Below are 13,120 nucleotides of genomic sequence, written 5' to 3'. Positions count from 1 at the left end.
ACAGGTAGGGTTGCCAAGTCCAATTCAATAAATATCTGGGGATTTTGGGGGTGGAGCAAGGAGATTTTGGGAATGGAGCCAGGAGACTTTGGGGGTGGAGCCAGGAGCAATGTTGTGACAAACATAATTTAACTTCCAAAGGGAGTTCTGGCGATCACATTTAAAAGGACTGCACACCTTTTAAATGCCTTCTCTCCATTGGAAATAATGAAGAATAGGGGCATTTTCTTTTGGGGCTCATAGAATTGGGCCCCCAGTCCATTTTTTTTGGGAAACTTGGAGGGTATTTGGGGAAGAGACACTGGATTCTTCACTGAAAATTTGGTGCCTCTATCTCAAAAAACACCCCCCCCCCAGCCCCAGATACCAGCAGATCAATTCTCTATTATACCCTATGGGAATCGGTCTTCATACGGAATAATGGAGTGCCCAGCAGACATTTCCCTCCCTCTCCTCCCCCCACCCCCCACTTTCTGATGATCCTGAAGCTGGGGGAAGGCCTCCAAACTGGGGGATCCCCTGCCCCCACCTGGGGATTGGCAACCGTAAGTACAGGGCCTACTGTAAGCCCTAGGAGGATTGTCTACATCAGGGGTACATCATAAGCAAAGGAGTTCCTGCTCCAAAAGAAAGCCCTGCAAACAATAACACAGACAGTGCTGCAGCCATTGAGAGCTTGAAAAAACAAAACAAAACAGTAGCTGGAGGAAGAGGCAGACTGACAAGGCAAGGCATTCTGTGACCCAAGAAAGAGGACCTTGAGGCACATATGTTTTGACAGGGGATAACTTTTGGAGAATTAGCTGGCAAGAAGCAGGGCAGGTGCTAGGCTTTCTGGTGCCCTAGGCAAATTGTCCACTAGCCCACCCCCCCATTATTAAAAAAAATATAGAGAAATTGAAGAGCACCAAACTCGAAACTTTTCACATTTTTAATGTACTGATTTTTAATTTAAATTTTTTTCAAAAAAAAATGTGATGTAAAAAAAATCTGAGAATACGTGCTTGCCGGCCATGTCAGGAAGGAGGGTGGCAGATAGGATGAGGTGGGAGGCCAAGTCACACATCGGGGAGAGCGGGGTGGCTTGGCTTTGTTGAGGGCAGCTTGGTGATGGGAGAGGACAAGGTGATAGTGGTCAGGAGCCAGAGTCATGTGTCAGGAAGCGGGCGCCCAGTGGTGCCCCCTAGGCCAGGTGGCGCCCTAGGCGACTGCCTACTTTGCCTACTCCCATGCACCGGCCCTGGCAAGAAGGGCAACTGCAGTGTGCAAAGGACACAGCCAGACAGGCACTGGGAGGAGACAGGAAGGCAAAATACCACCTCATATCTATCAGGATTGAAAATCCTGCCAGACTTGTAAAAATGAACAGGGGCAGAGACTGCAATAACAATAGAAACCAGAACAAATTGAAAGCAAATTGTGGTCTTTTATTATAGGCTGTTTAGTTGGGGGATTTGTTTTGTTTTCCTATGAATTACAATAATTATGAAACACCCCATTTTCATAACTGTTATAATCAGACCTTGAATTCAGCAGGAGCTCACAGGAGCGCAGCTTCTGAACCTTTCTGATGGTTCCCCTTCCTCTTCCCCACCTTGTCCATTGAATAGTAGGTGCAGCTGCATAACAATCCATGAATGAGCTCCACCACCTATTTTTCTACAAAACGACCCCTGGTTATAATTAATAACAAAAGAAACACCGAGCTGGTAACATGAAGTGAACATAAAAACCAATAGTAGGACAATCCAATCACACGAGGATGGCCAACATTTGGAACATGCATGATTTGGAACATCTGTTTGCCATTTTTAAGTGAAACAGCTGGTTAACTAAGATGCTTGAAAAATCAATATGTGTGTTAACATCCCATCTTATGGCATATGGGAAATGAACACCCATCTATTGGGTAATCTCCCATATGGATGATTTTTCTCAGCTCTTTTCTTCTTCTGCTGCAGATTTGCAATATCCAAACAGCTATTGCAGATGCTGAGCAGCGAGGAGAGTTGGCCCTGAAAGATGCCAGGGTGAAACTCACAGAGCTGCAGCATGCCCTGCAATGTGCCAAGGATGAGCTAGCACGTCTGCTGCGAGACTACCAAGAGTTGATGAATGTCAAACTGGCCCTTGATGTTGAAATCGCTACCTACAGGACTCTGCTGGAAGGAGAAGAATGCAGGTAAGTGCTATCAAAGAGTATCCAGAGATATTTTTATTCTATTTAATCTATATGCATGTGAGTGAAGAATTATGGCTAATCCAATCACAGTAATTATTGACATCTCTATATTCATTTTTTTCCAATTACATCTTTAAGCTATCCAAACTTGCTTAACGTAAGAGCCACATAGAATAAATGCCAAATGTCTGAGAGCCACAATATATGAACAAATATTGCACAAAAGTCTTCATTAAATTAATACTTTTTTTGCACAGAAAGATAAAATACATAAGTATGTGCCTTACAACACAACCATGTTAAGAGAGTTTTTTAAAAAACAAAGGCTGGCAATAACAGTCTCTATAAGACCAGCATAGGGAAAGGTTAGGGCATTACTTTTTGGCACCAGTGGGAGAAGGAAGCACACATGTACCATATAATGTTTTATGATGTAACCCGCCCTGAGCCTGTTCTATGAGAATGGTGGGCTAAAAATAAAATAAATATAAATAAATCACTGGCCACCATTTGCATCATTATGCATCTCTCTTTGCCTTGACACCAAGGTTAGTAAGTAACAGCTCCTACAAAGGCTAAATAACTAAGGGGGGACCCTGTGCAGCTCTCTTTAATTCTGTTCCTCTTTCCAGTGGCTCCCTCAGTTCTTGAGCTCTCATTCCCCATTTTAGGTCTTTGGGCGATCTCTGTAGTGGAGGAGAAGAACTTGCAAGCCTGCCTATTTCCTCGTCTTTCCCCACTTCACACAGGGTAGAAATAGTCACCCACCTAGGAGTCAACATTCAGAGGCTGACTAAAGTCCCAATGCTAAGAATGCTCACTTGAGAGTAAGCCTTGACCTCTGGGAGCCACACAATGTGTGTGAAAGAGCTACATGTGGCTCCCAAGCCACAGTTCAGAATAATAGAATCATAGAGTTGGAAGGGACCTCCTCCATCATTTAGTCCAACCCCCTGCACAATGCAGGAAACTCACAAATACCTCCCCCTAAATTCACAGGATCTTCATTGCTGTCAGATGGCCATCTAACCTCTGTTTAAAACCATCTAAGGAAGGAGAGCCCACCACCTCCTGAGGGAGCCTGTTTGTCCACTCCTGTTTTATGGCAATCATTTCACCTATGTTATGTCCCTAAGCTTCCCCTCCCTCTCCAGAAATTAGACTAGTCATAAACATTCTGTGTTCTCATGGCAACACACCCTATGGTTAAGAATGGATTCCAGCAGTGAGTTTGCACACACATAAAATATGGAGTTAGTTGCTCAGTGCTTCCCCTCTTCTAAATGGCTTGTGGGCTGTAATAAAAACTGAACTGATCATTTTGGGATTATGTAGGAGAATCATTCTAGTGATGATGGGGAATGTTTTTCTGCATTAATCTCTGTGCATAGTAATACATAGTGATGCTATTATGAGGCAGAAATGTCTCACATTTAATGGGTACATTTATATTTAGAACAGCCAATATCTATGTGCATATTTTGGAAATGTGCTTGTTATACAAAAGGAGGAATATTACACACACACACTCACATACTTAGAAGTCTGCACATATATTTTATGTGCATTCAGATTAGCTAAGAAACTTGTCATACAGGGTGGAATGTAAACTGAAGTTAGAGGTATGCATATTTTGCATGCCTATCAATCGCTCCACATTTACTAGTCATTATACATATCTAATTGCAATTGTTCTGTTTAGCATTTAATACAATATTCTTCTGAAATCCTAGGACCAATGAATAGCAATAATAATGCCACTGACTTCAAGAGAGCCAGGGACGCAGTTCCATTGCTACAAACCTTATCCCTAATCCCAAGTACAAAGGAGATGGTTGTGGTTCTTCATTGTCGAGGGAAAAAGGATTCCATACAGGACATTCTTTTAAACAAAACAGGATCCCCCAAGATACTCTTGGGGCTCATCCTGGAACCTAGAGTTTGCTGCAATTAGGTTCTCTATTTCCTGGTTAAGAATATAAGAGAAGCCATGTTGGATTAGGTTTGTGACCCATTCAGTCCAACACTCTGTGTCACACAGTGGCCAAAACCCATCAGGAGGTCCACCAGCAGGGCCAGAACTGGATGATCTTGGGCTAAGGTTGCCAATCCCCAGATGGGGGCAGGGGATCCCCCGGTTTGGAGACCCTCCTGCCGCTTCAGGTTCATCAGAAAACCGGGCAGGGGGTGGGGAGGGAAATGTCTGCTGGGAACGCTGTTATTCCCTATGGAGATGCATTCCCATAGGAAATAATGGAGAATTGATCCACGGGTATCTGGGGCTGAGGGGAGACTGTTTTTTGAGGTAGAGGCACCAAGCATCTGGTGCCTCTCCCCAAAACACCCTCCCAGTTTCAAAAAGATTGGACCAGGGGGCCCAATTCTATGAGCCCCCAAACCAGATGCCCCTATCCTTCATTATTTCCTATGGAAGGAAGGCATTTAAAAGGTGTGCAGTCCCTTTAAATGTGATGGCCAGAACTCACTTTGGAGTTCAATTATGTTTGTCACAACTTTGTTTCTGGCTCCACCCCCAATGTCTCCTGGCTCCATCCCCAAAGTCCCCAGATATTTCTTGAATTGAACTTGGCAACCCTATTTTGGACAGTGACACACTTTCAGCCTAATTTACCTCAAGGGAATTATTGTGAGAATAAAATGGAGGAGAGGAGAATCTGGGGTAAGAAGAGGCAGAGTGTAAGTATAGCATATAAATAAGCATTTGGCTCTAGTAATATTTTATTCATTAGCCTCAAACTGACCCTGGCCCTCAAGGATTCGAGGCTTACACCCTGGATAAGCATTGCTATCTAAAAGAGGTAGAACGAATGGCTTTGATTTCTCTACCCAGTGTGCTCGGAATTAAAGGAGCCAGGCATTTCCAGCATGCATAAAAGCACACTTGCCACCTGAGGGAGCTCTTAGACAATTGCACCATGGTAGTGCCAGCTTAATCTAATGTTCTAACCAGATCCCAGCAATGGGTTTTGCAACTGGGGTAGGGACTAGAGAGAGAGATTGGTGGTGATGACACCACCCTCATTACAAAACAGCCAGTTGGTACAAAATGTTTTCCTTGAGGTTCTGGGTTAAACTACCCAATGACAACCATCACGAAAGGCCGGTTCTCTCGGAAGTGAAATACTGGCTCTGCTGTGTAAGACTAGTGCACCCTCCACCCCAGGTTTGTGGGAAACAATTAAGGCTACAGCTGGGAAGCAGCCACAGAAACCAGTCCTTCTTAGCTTGTGGCTGTGATTGCAGAATCCCCAAAGACAGGAATCACAACTGGAAAAAGAACAGGGCAAATTGTATAAGACATGATCCAGCTGGGTAGCCATCTTGGTCTGAAGCAATAGAATAAAGTTAGAGTCCAGTGGCACCTTTAAGACCGACAAAGTTTAATTCAAGGTACTAGTAATAAGGCCCGTTGTGGGGGAAAATACAACTGGTGCTAGAAATTTGCTGTGGGTGAGTGTTGTGTCTTGGAGGGGGGTGCTGGGGAGAAAAGGGAAAGATAGAGGGAGGCAAGGTATGTCAAGAAGGCAGCTGTTGGGAAGGAAAATTGAGACAGTGGGGAAATATGAGGTAGATAATCAGAGAAGGGGCGACAGAGTAAGAAGGGATGGGAGGCAAAAGAGATGGGAGTAGATTGCTTTCCATCTCCTCCTCCCCCCTCCCTTCAGCTTATACCTGAGCTTTTGTGTGCAAGCACCCTTCTTGTGTGCTACTGGCACCTTTAAGACTGACAAAGTTTTATTCAAGTCATGAGCTTTTGTGTGCCTGCACACAAAAGCTCATCCCTTGAATAAAACTTTGTTGGTCTTAAAGGTGCCACTGGACTCTAACTTTATTCTATTGCATAAGATGTGGTTTATGGAACCCCAAGTCCCTCAAAGTCATGCTCCTTCACATGATTTTCAGCAAGCTCAAGGCCAGTCTGTGCTCTTCTCTCCCATTCAGTCAATACATCGAAAGGCACCTTTCGCAAGGGCAGGGCAATCTCCCAGTCATGATTGGAGGTCTCATGTTTTTCATGGCACTATAAGACGTTCTTCATCTAGTGATCCCTGCAGCCATGAGAAGAGTCCTGTTGGATCAGACCAGTGGTCCACCTCATCAAGCATCCCTTTCTCACACTGATCAACCAGATATTCATGTATTTAGATTTTTTTGTCCTGCTTTTCTCCCCAAAGCAGCTCACAACATCATTCTCCTTTCCTCACTGTTTTATCTTCACTGAAATCCTATGAAGTGGGTTACGATGAAAGTATGTGACTGGCCTTCGGTCACCTAGCAATATGCTGTGGCAGAATGGGGGTTTGAACCTGCATCTCCTGCTTTGAAACTTTAACTGCTACACCATGCTGGCTCTGAAGGCATGCAAACAGGACATGAAGGTGTTGGCGGCGGTGCCCCCTCCTGTTGCCCTTCTCCCAGCAACATGTGTTTCTAGGTACACTGTTTAAAATAGAGGTTCCATTGATCCTTCATGGCTAATAACTATCAACAGATCTATTCCACATGGATTTGTCTAATCCCTTTTAAACCAGTCTAAACTAGTGACAACTGTTACATCCTGGGGCAGAGACCTTTAACATATGGACACATGAAGCTGCCTTATGCTGAATCAGACCAAGGTCAGCATTGCCTACACAGACTGGCAGCAACTCTTCACGGTCTCAGACTGTGGTCTTTCGCATCATCTCCTACCTGGCTCTTTCAACTGGAGATGCCAAGGATTGAACATGGACTTTCTGCATGTCAAGCAGATGCTCTACCCCAATGGCCCCCAACCATTTTGACACCAGGGACTTGTTTTGTGGAAGACAATTTTTCCACGGACTGGTGGGGGTGGGGTGCTGGGGATTTTGCTGCCCCAGGCTGCCCCCATGCCCGCACCCTGTCCCTGCCCCCCCATCGGGGTCTTTATATGAGGAGTAAGCAAAGGTCTTTGCCTCACTCTGCGGCCCGGTTGCTAACAGGCCACGGACTGGGACCGGTCCATGGCCTGGGGTTTGGGAACTCCTGCTCTCCCCTGAGCCACAGTCCCTTTGAGAAATGAAGTATGCTTTGCATGATGGAGTACTTTGTTTCTAACCTGTTTTGAATCTAAAAGAACAACAAATGTTCCTCAGCATAGGGGGAATCTATTGGAAGGAAGGGAAGAGGAGGAGATTTTCATTTAAATGCAGGGGTGGGGGGTAGGAAGCAGCCTAACTTTGCCAGTTTCAACTGAACTTCCTGTCCCATTAGTGGCTCCGAAATGTATTCTGAAGTGAAAACAACTTTCCAGTCCTGATCTATTATGCATCACTGGGCAGTGCTGTAGATTCATGCATTTGAAATTCATATTTTGAAGAGGATTGCCAAGTGGCCAGAAACAAACAAGCCCAGCCTGCTCATTTTCCCTTTCATAGCAGCTTGGTTTGTGGGAGTCAGACAGTGAACCTTTGTTGGGGAAGTGAGATTAAACATTGTCAAGCATGAAGGCTGGGGACCAGAAGCCCCTGCCAGAATTGTACTTTGGGTGTTTTGCTGTGAAATGAAGTACCTTTTGAAGCAGATCATTTTGTTAACTATTCCCTGGAGGAAGACAGCATTGTTGACAGACATCATGTACTCTGGCATATGGGGTCACTCACTGCTCTTGTGTCTTTAATGGCAGGCTGATCCATATGAGAAGCCTATTGTGATCTGCATATGAACATATGAAGCTGCCTTCTACTGAATCAGACCCTCGGTCCATCAAAGTCAGCATTGTCTACTCAGATTGGCAGTGGCTCTCCAGGGTCTCAAGCTGAGGTTTTTCACACTTACTTGCCTGGACCCTTTTTAGTTGGAGATGCCGGGGATTGAACCTGGGACCTTCTGCTTACCAAGAAGATGCTCTACAACTGAGCCACCATCCCTCCCCTAATCCAACTAATAAGATCTTATTGCCTTAATAGTTACGCATCCTGCTGCTGGTAAAGGCAGAAGAGCATGGCCTGTTCTAAAAGTTGCAAGCCTTAGACCTTGTGGAAGCTCACAAAGATTGTAGATTTAGTACCCAAGAGGATTTCCAAGAGAGTCATTTATGTAAATTTATCTGGTTGCCCTGACCTGGATGGCCCAGGCTGGCCTGATCTTGGAAGCTAAGTAGGGTTAGCCCTGGTTAGTACTTGGATGGGAGACCATCAAGGAAGTCCAGGGTCATTAGGCAGAGCCAGACAATGGCAAACCACCTCTGCACCTCTTGCCTTGATGGAGTCACTGTAAGTCGCATGTGACTTGATAGCACTTTTCAATACCAAGTGTCTGGTCGTGCCAGCACAAGGTCTCATGGCCTGAACTGTAATGGCCTTTGTGATTCCTGTGTGCAAGGAACCATAATAGGTTTATTCTTAACATTTGTGAATGGGTTGATGACTCTTGGACAACGTTTCCTCTCTTTTTTCCAGGATGTCTGGGGAACTCAGCGCTCCTGTGAGCATATGTAAGTATTTTAAGTGATCTCTTTAATATGACTAACAATCAGGGCTTTTTTATAGCAGGAATGCACAGGAGCATAGTTCCGGTTGGCTTGGCATCTGGGGTGTGTGGCCTAATATGCAAATGAGTTCCTGCTGGGTTTTTTCTACAGAAAAACCCTATGTGAAACAATAGTGATGTCAGGGGTGTGTGACTTAATATGCAAATGAGTACCTACTGGGCCTTTTCTATTTAAAAAAGCCCTGCTAGCAATGATGTGGCTTCCTTTCCTGTAGAGTCCTACTTCTGAGCAGGAGCCTTTTGTGTTCAGAAAATGCAGATCTTTGTGGGATCTGTGCCAGGGGGGAACTCTGCTCCCCTCCTCAACCACTGCACTAGGTTTCTGGCTGGAAGGCACAGCAGAGTGCAGCTGGCAGGTTTTTACTACCCTCAGCCTCTTCCGAGTATTATTAAATTGTGGAAGTGGGAGAGAGCGTTGAAATTTTCAGGCACAATGAATAAGCCCATAAAACCATGTTCTACCTGATCTCATTAACTGGGGACGCCCAGAACTCAAACCTGGGATCTTCTGCAATCAAAGCAGGTGCTCTAGCACTAAGTTATGGAAATGCACCATATTATGGGCCTTAGAATACTGGAGTAGAGAATGAAAACAAATAAACCTTTGACATCACCCTGCGTCTGGAGAGAGATGTGTAGTCAGACCACCCAGACATTTGACTTATGCTCTGTCATATCCAATGCAAATGTGGAAACTCCTCCCAAGTCCCAATACAGAGACACTTAATTTGAAAGGAGAGTACTTTTGCTTAAAGGAGGCTGTAAGCAAGGACAGATGGGGGTCACATTTCTTTAGAACTCACAAGGTGCCATTCGACTTGGGAGTAGGCAGCACTGAACACAGTGAGGAGAATTCGAAGCTTATTTGAAACCCTTCTAAGAAAAAGCTCAGCTATACACTGGAAGAGAAAAGATACAAAGAGATCAATTTCCCACTAGCATTGCTCCACCCCCAGGCTTCTGTTTTCCTCAGAGTAAGTGATAGATTTCCCACCAGTTGCTCTGCGGGTGCATTCTGAGCTGTGCCAAACTCCAATTCTCTGTGCGGCAACGAAATTCTGAAAAGACAGCATCTAAAAATGGTGCAGGGAACTGGAGGTTGCCACAGTTCAAAATGCACCCATGGAGCAATTGATGGGAAATGGATCACTTGAGCCGGCGGGGCGGGGGGACAGAAGCCTCAGGCAGAGCAATGCTAGTGGGAAATTGGTCGAAGTCTTAAGTAGATCCTAGCAGCAGCTACCTAGGAGGAAGGAGGCTATACAAGGCAAGAAGGCTTCCTTTCAGAAGTGGAATGCCTACCCTAAATGACACTAATCAGGAGCTCACTGTGCATGACATGAAAGATTTGTGTTTGGATCTCCTGATGTTTTAATACTAATTTTAAGGAGCCAAAAGTTAGGGAAGCAGTGGTGATGGGTGCAATTCAAGGCTCTGTTAAAGGCACAGTAGTAGATGACAGTCTAGTACTCGACAACCTGGTCTCTTTAAAGTCAATCCAGCCTGTGAGAGAAAGAGAATCAGGGGCTGTCTTACTGAATCTGCTCAGTCTACCTTATCCCCCCCAAAAAAAACTTCTGATGGGGGAGGGTAAGAGGAAGGCACAGCATTACAGCTAGATTTTCTGACAGGCCTGGACAAAAGTTTAATTCAGGCTTAATGAAAGTTAATTAATTAATTAATTTCAGGGCATTTTTTGTAGGAGGAATTCATTTGCATATTATGTCATACTCTCTGATGTAGCCGATCCTCTTGGAGCTTACAGTAGGCTCTGTACTAAGAGTCCTGTAAGCTCTTGGAGGATTGGCTACATCAGGGGTGTGTGGCCTACTAGGAGTTCCTGCTACAAAAAAAAGCCCTGATTAACTTTGTTTACAGACTGCTTTTCTCATTGAGACTCAAGGTGGATTAACAAAATATAGAAAACAGCACAAGACCTGCAGTCTGATATGTAGAAAATCAACCTATACAAGATATTAAAAAAACAATCCAGTAAGAGAAGGACCCGCAGAGTTAAAAAACAATCCAAACAGAAAGCCATCTAAAGCAAGGTGTACTATAAACAGTGCAGAAAATAGATTACAAAGCAGAAGACCCTGCAGCGAAAGCAAGATGATCCATACAATTAATACTGCTATCCTAATCACCTGGTAAATAATATCCAATTAAGCTTCCATTAAAGGGACAGGACAGGTTTCTCCAGGCCCAATGATAATAGGCATGCCAGTCTTTAGGGGGGACCTGAGGATCCCCTGGAATTACAGCTCATCTCCAAACTACAGATTGCTGGAAAAAATTGATGTTGTAGAGAATGGACTCTATGGCCTTATACCAAGCTGAGATTCCTGTTCTTCCCAAGCTCCACTCCCAGATCTCCAGGAATTCTCCAACCTGTATCTGACAACGCTAACTAGCAACCCTTCAGCTATTCCATTTCATGCCTAGTTTGGGTTTGTGAAAGCAGAATGTCAGAGACATCTGAAAAAAAAACTTAAGTGACAAATCAAAACCCCCCAAAGAGGGCAGTTGGAACAATAGACAGGATGCTGAACTGGATGAGTTTGACCTTATCTTTAAGGCATTGTGAACAGTAGCAGTAAGTTGGAAGTTGGTCTGGAGGCTCTTTCAGTAACAACATTGCTTTTCTTGCAGCTGTGATTAGCAGCTCTTCTACTGTCGGCGGAAGCGGCTACGGTCTTGGGGGCGGCGGAGGAGGACGAATGAGCAGCGGAGGCCTTAGTCTGAGTGGTGGTGGTGGTGGCGGCGGCAGCGGTTATGGTTTTGGAATGGGTGGCGGAGGTGGTGGCAGTGGTGCTGGTATCGGCAGTGGTGTTGGTAGTGGGATCACTGCCGGTGGAGGGAGCGGTTACAGTTCTGGAAGTTCACGCAGCTATGGAGGGGGCTTGAGCGTCGGAGGGGGAGGCAGCTCCAGCACAAAATATGTCTCCACAACCTCATCATCGAGCAGGAAAGCAGTTAGATAAAAAGTGTTAAAGACCAACCAATCAAGTTCTGCCTTTTCTAGGAAAGCTCCTGTTATGTTCTACTAGCCAGCAGCAACAGCCAGCCTTCAAGCCAGTGGCCTTTCCTCTAGGGACAAAAAAATGACATGATGACAAAAATTCCCCTACACAATCACATGACCAGCTGGACAAAGGTGCAGACCACCCTTGCCATTTTGCAAATGTTGGGGGGCACAATCTATCCAACATGAAGCACATTATATTTTTATTAAATTCAATGAGACAGAGTTCAGCACATGCTCTTTCTTCACCTATTGCAGTTGATGGTTCATTTTGGCTGGATTGGGCTTCCTTTGGAAATTCATTTTTGATCTGTGTTTCGCTTTTAAACTCCACATCTCAAATCATCCCAGTTTACAAGGCCTTCTTGTTTCTAGGGTTTTATCTTGCAATCTCATACAGAGTTACCCTCACTTGAATCCCACAGGCCTCCGTAGGACTCTGCTTGCACTCAGCATTGCAGACTTTAAGGTCAAGTCTTCTCTGACTTAAATTTCATTACACCATTTGCACCTTTGCGGACTTCTGGAGCAATTATGTGTGTTAAACGCAATATACTGGTCCTTGACCCACTCCTCCCCTAACCAAGGTGTCATTGCTAATAATAGCACCATTTTATAATAGAGATGATTTTATTCTAAAAGGTATCAGGTATCCCAATCAAGGATGGCTGAGAAACTCATTCTCTGGTTGAGCGTAAACCACATCTGACACCATGTGGTGTATGCAGAGCTTTTTTTGTAGCAGGAACTCCTTTGCATATTAGGCCAATGTAGCCTCCAATGTAGCCAATCCTTCTGGAGCTTACAGTAGGCCCGGTACTAAGAGCCCTGTAAGCTCTTGGAGGATTGGCTACATCAGGGGGGTAATGGCCTAATATGCAAAGGAGTTCCTGCTACAAAAACAGCCCTTGGTAGATACACAAACAACATCATAAAGGTGTAGAGCTACACACTCCAACCATAATTCATTTTAATTATTCTCTTTTGGTCCTTTTAATGTCCAGATACGTAATAGAGTTGGACTCAAGTAATATCACAATGTTCACTCCTGAATAAGATAAGTAGGTTGCAGGTCTAAAATGAAGTATATGTTTGTCTTCTTGGTTGACCCTTTCCTGCAAAATGGTGGTTTTTACTAGCTGGAAGAAGCACTTGTTAAAGAATCCATGATTTGATTCTCACATATATTTTGCCTGTTTTATAAGTGCCCACTGTTGTGTCATGTAAATAAAAGTGCACTGGCTCTGCCTCTGCTCAGTGTTCACGATTTCTGCATACCTTCTTGCTCTTTTTTGCTAATAAACTGCATTGTGATATTTTGTGTTCTCTAAGTGGTTTTTTTTTAATCGTAAGATGTCTTCATAACTCTGAATTTATCA

At 44.5% G+C, this 13,120-nt stretch overlaps 1 protein-coding gene across 1 annotated transcript in view; it reads left to right on the top strand.

Moving 5' to 3' along the window:
• LOC132581760 (keratin, type II cytoskeletal 4-like) overlaps positions 1-12,021 on the top strand; it is a 170,797-nt gene extending 158,776 nt beyond the window's left edge. Inside the window, exons 7-9 of the mRNA XM_060253163.1 lie at positions 1,962-2,182; positions 8,626-8,660; positions 11,369-12,021. Of these exons, the coding sequence (XP_060109146.1) occupies positions 1,962-2,182; positions 8,626-8,660; positions 11,369-11,700 (588 nt within the window). The 3' untranslated portion in view covers positions 11,701-12,021. The remainder of the gene's footprint in view (positions 1-1,961; positions 2,183-8,625; positions 8,661-11,368) is intronic.
• The last annotated feature ends 1,099 nt before the right edge of the window (positions 12,022-13,120 follow it).

The sequence above is a fragment of the Heteronotia binoei genome, chromosome 13 (assembly GCF_032191835.1).
Source record: "Heteronotia binoei isolate CCM8104 ecotype False Entrance Well chromosome 13, APGP_CSIRO_Hbin_v1, whole genome shotgun sequence".
Taxonomy (NCBI): Eukaryota; Metazoa; Chordata; class Lepidosauria; order Squamata; family Gekkonidae; genus Heteronotia; species Heteronotia binoei.
The sequence above is the reverse complement of the archived record's forward strand: the minus strand, read 5'-3'. Positions and strand labels throughout refer to the sequence as shown.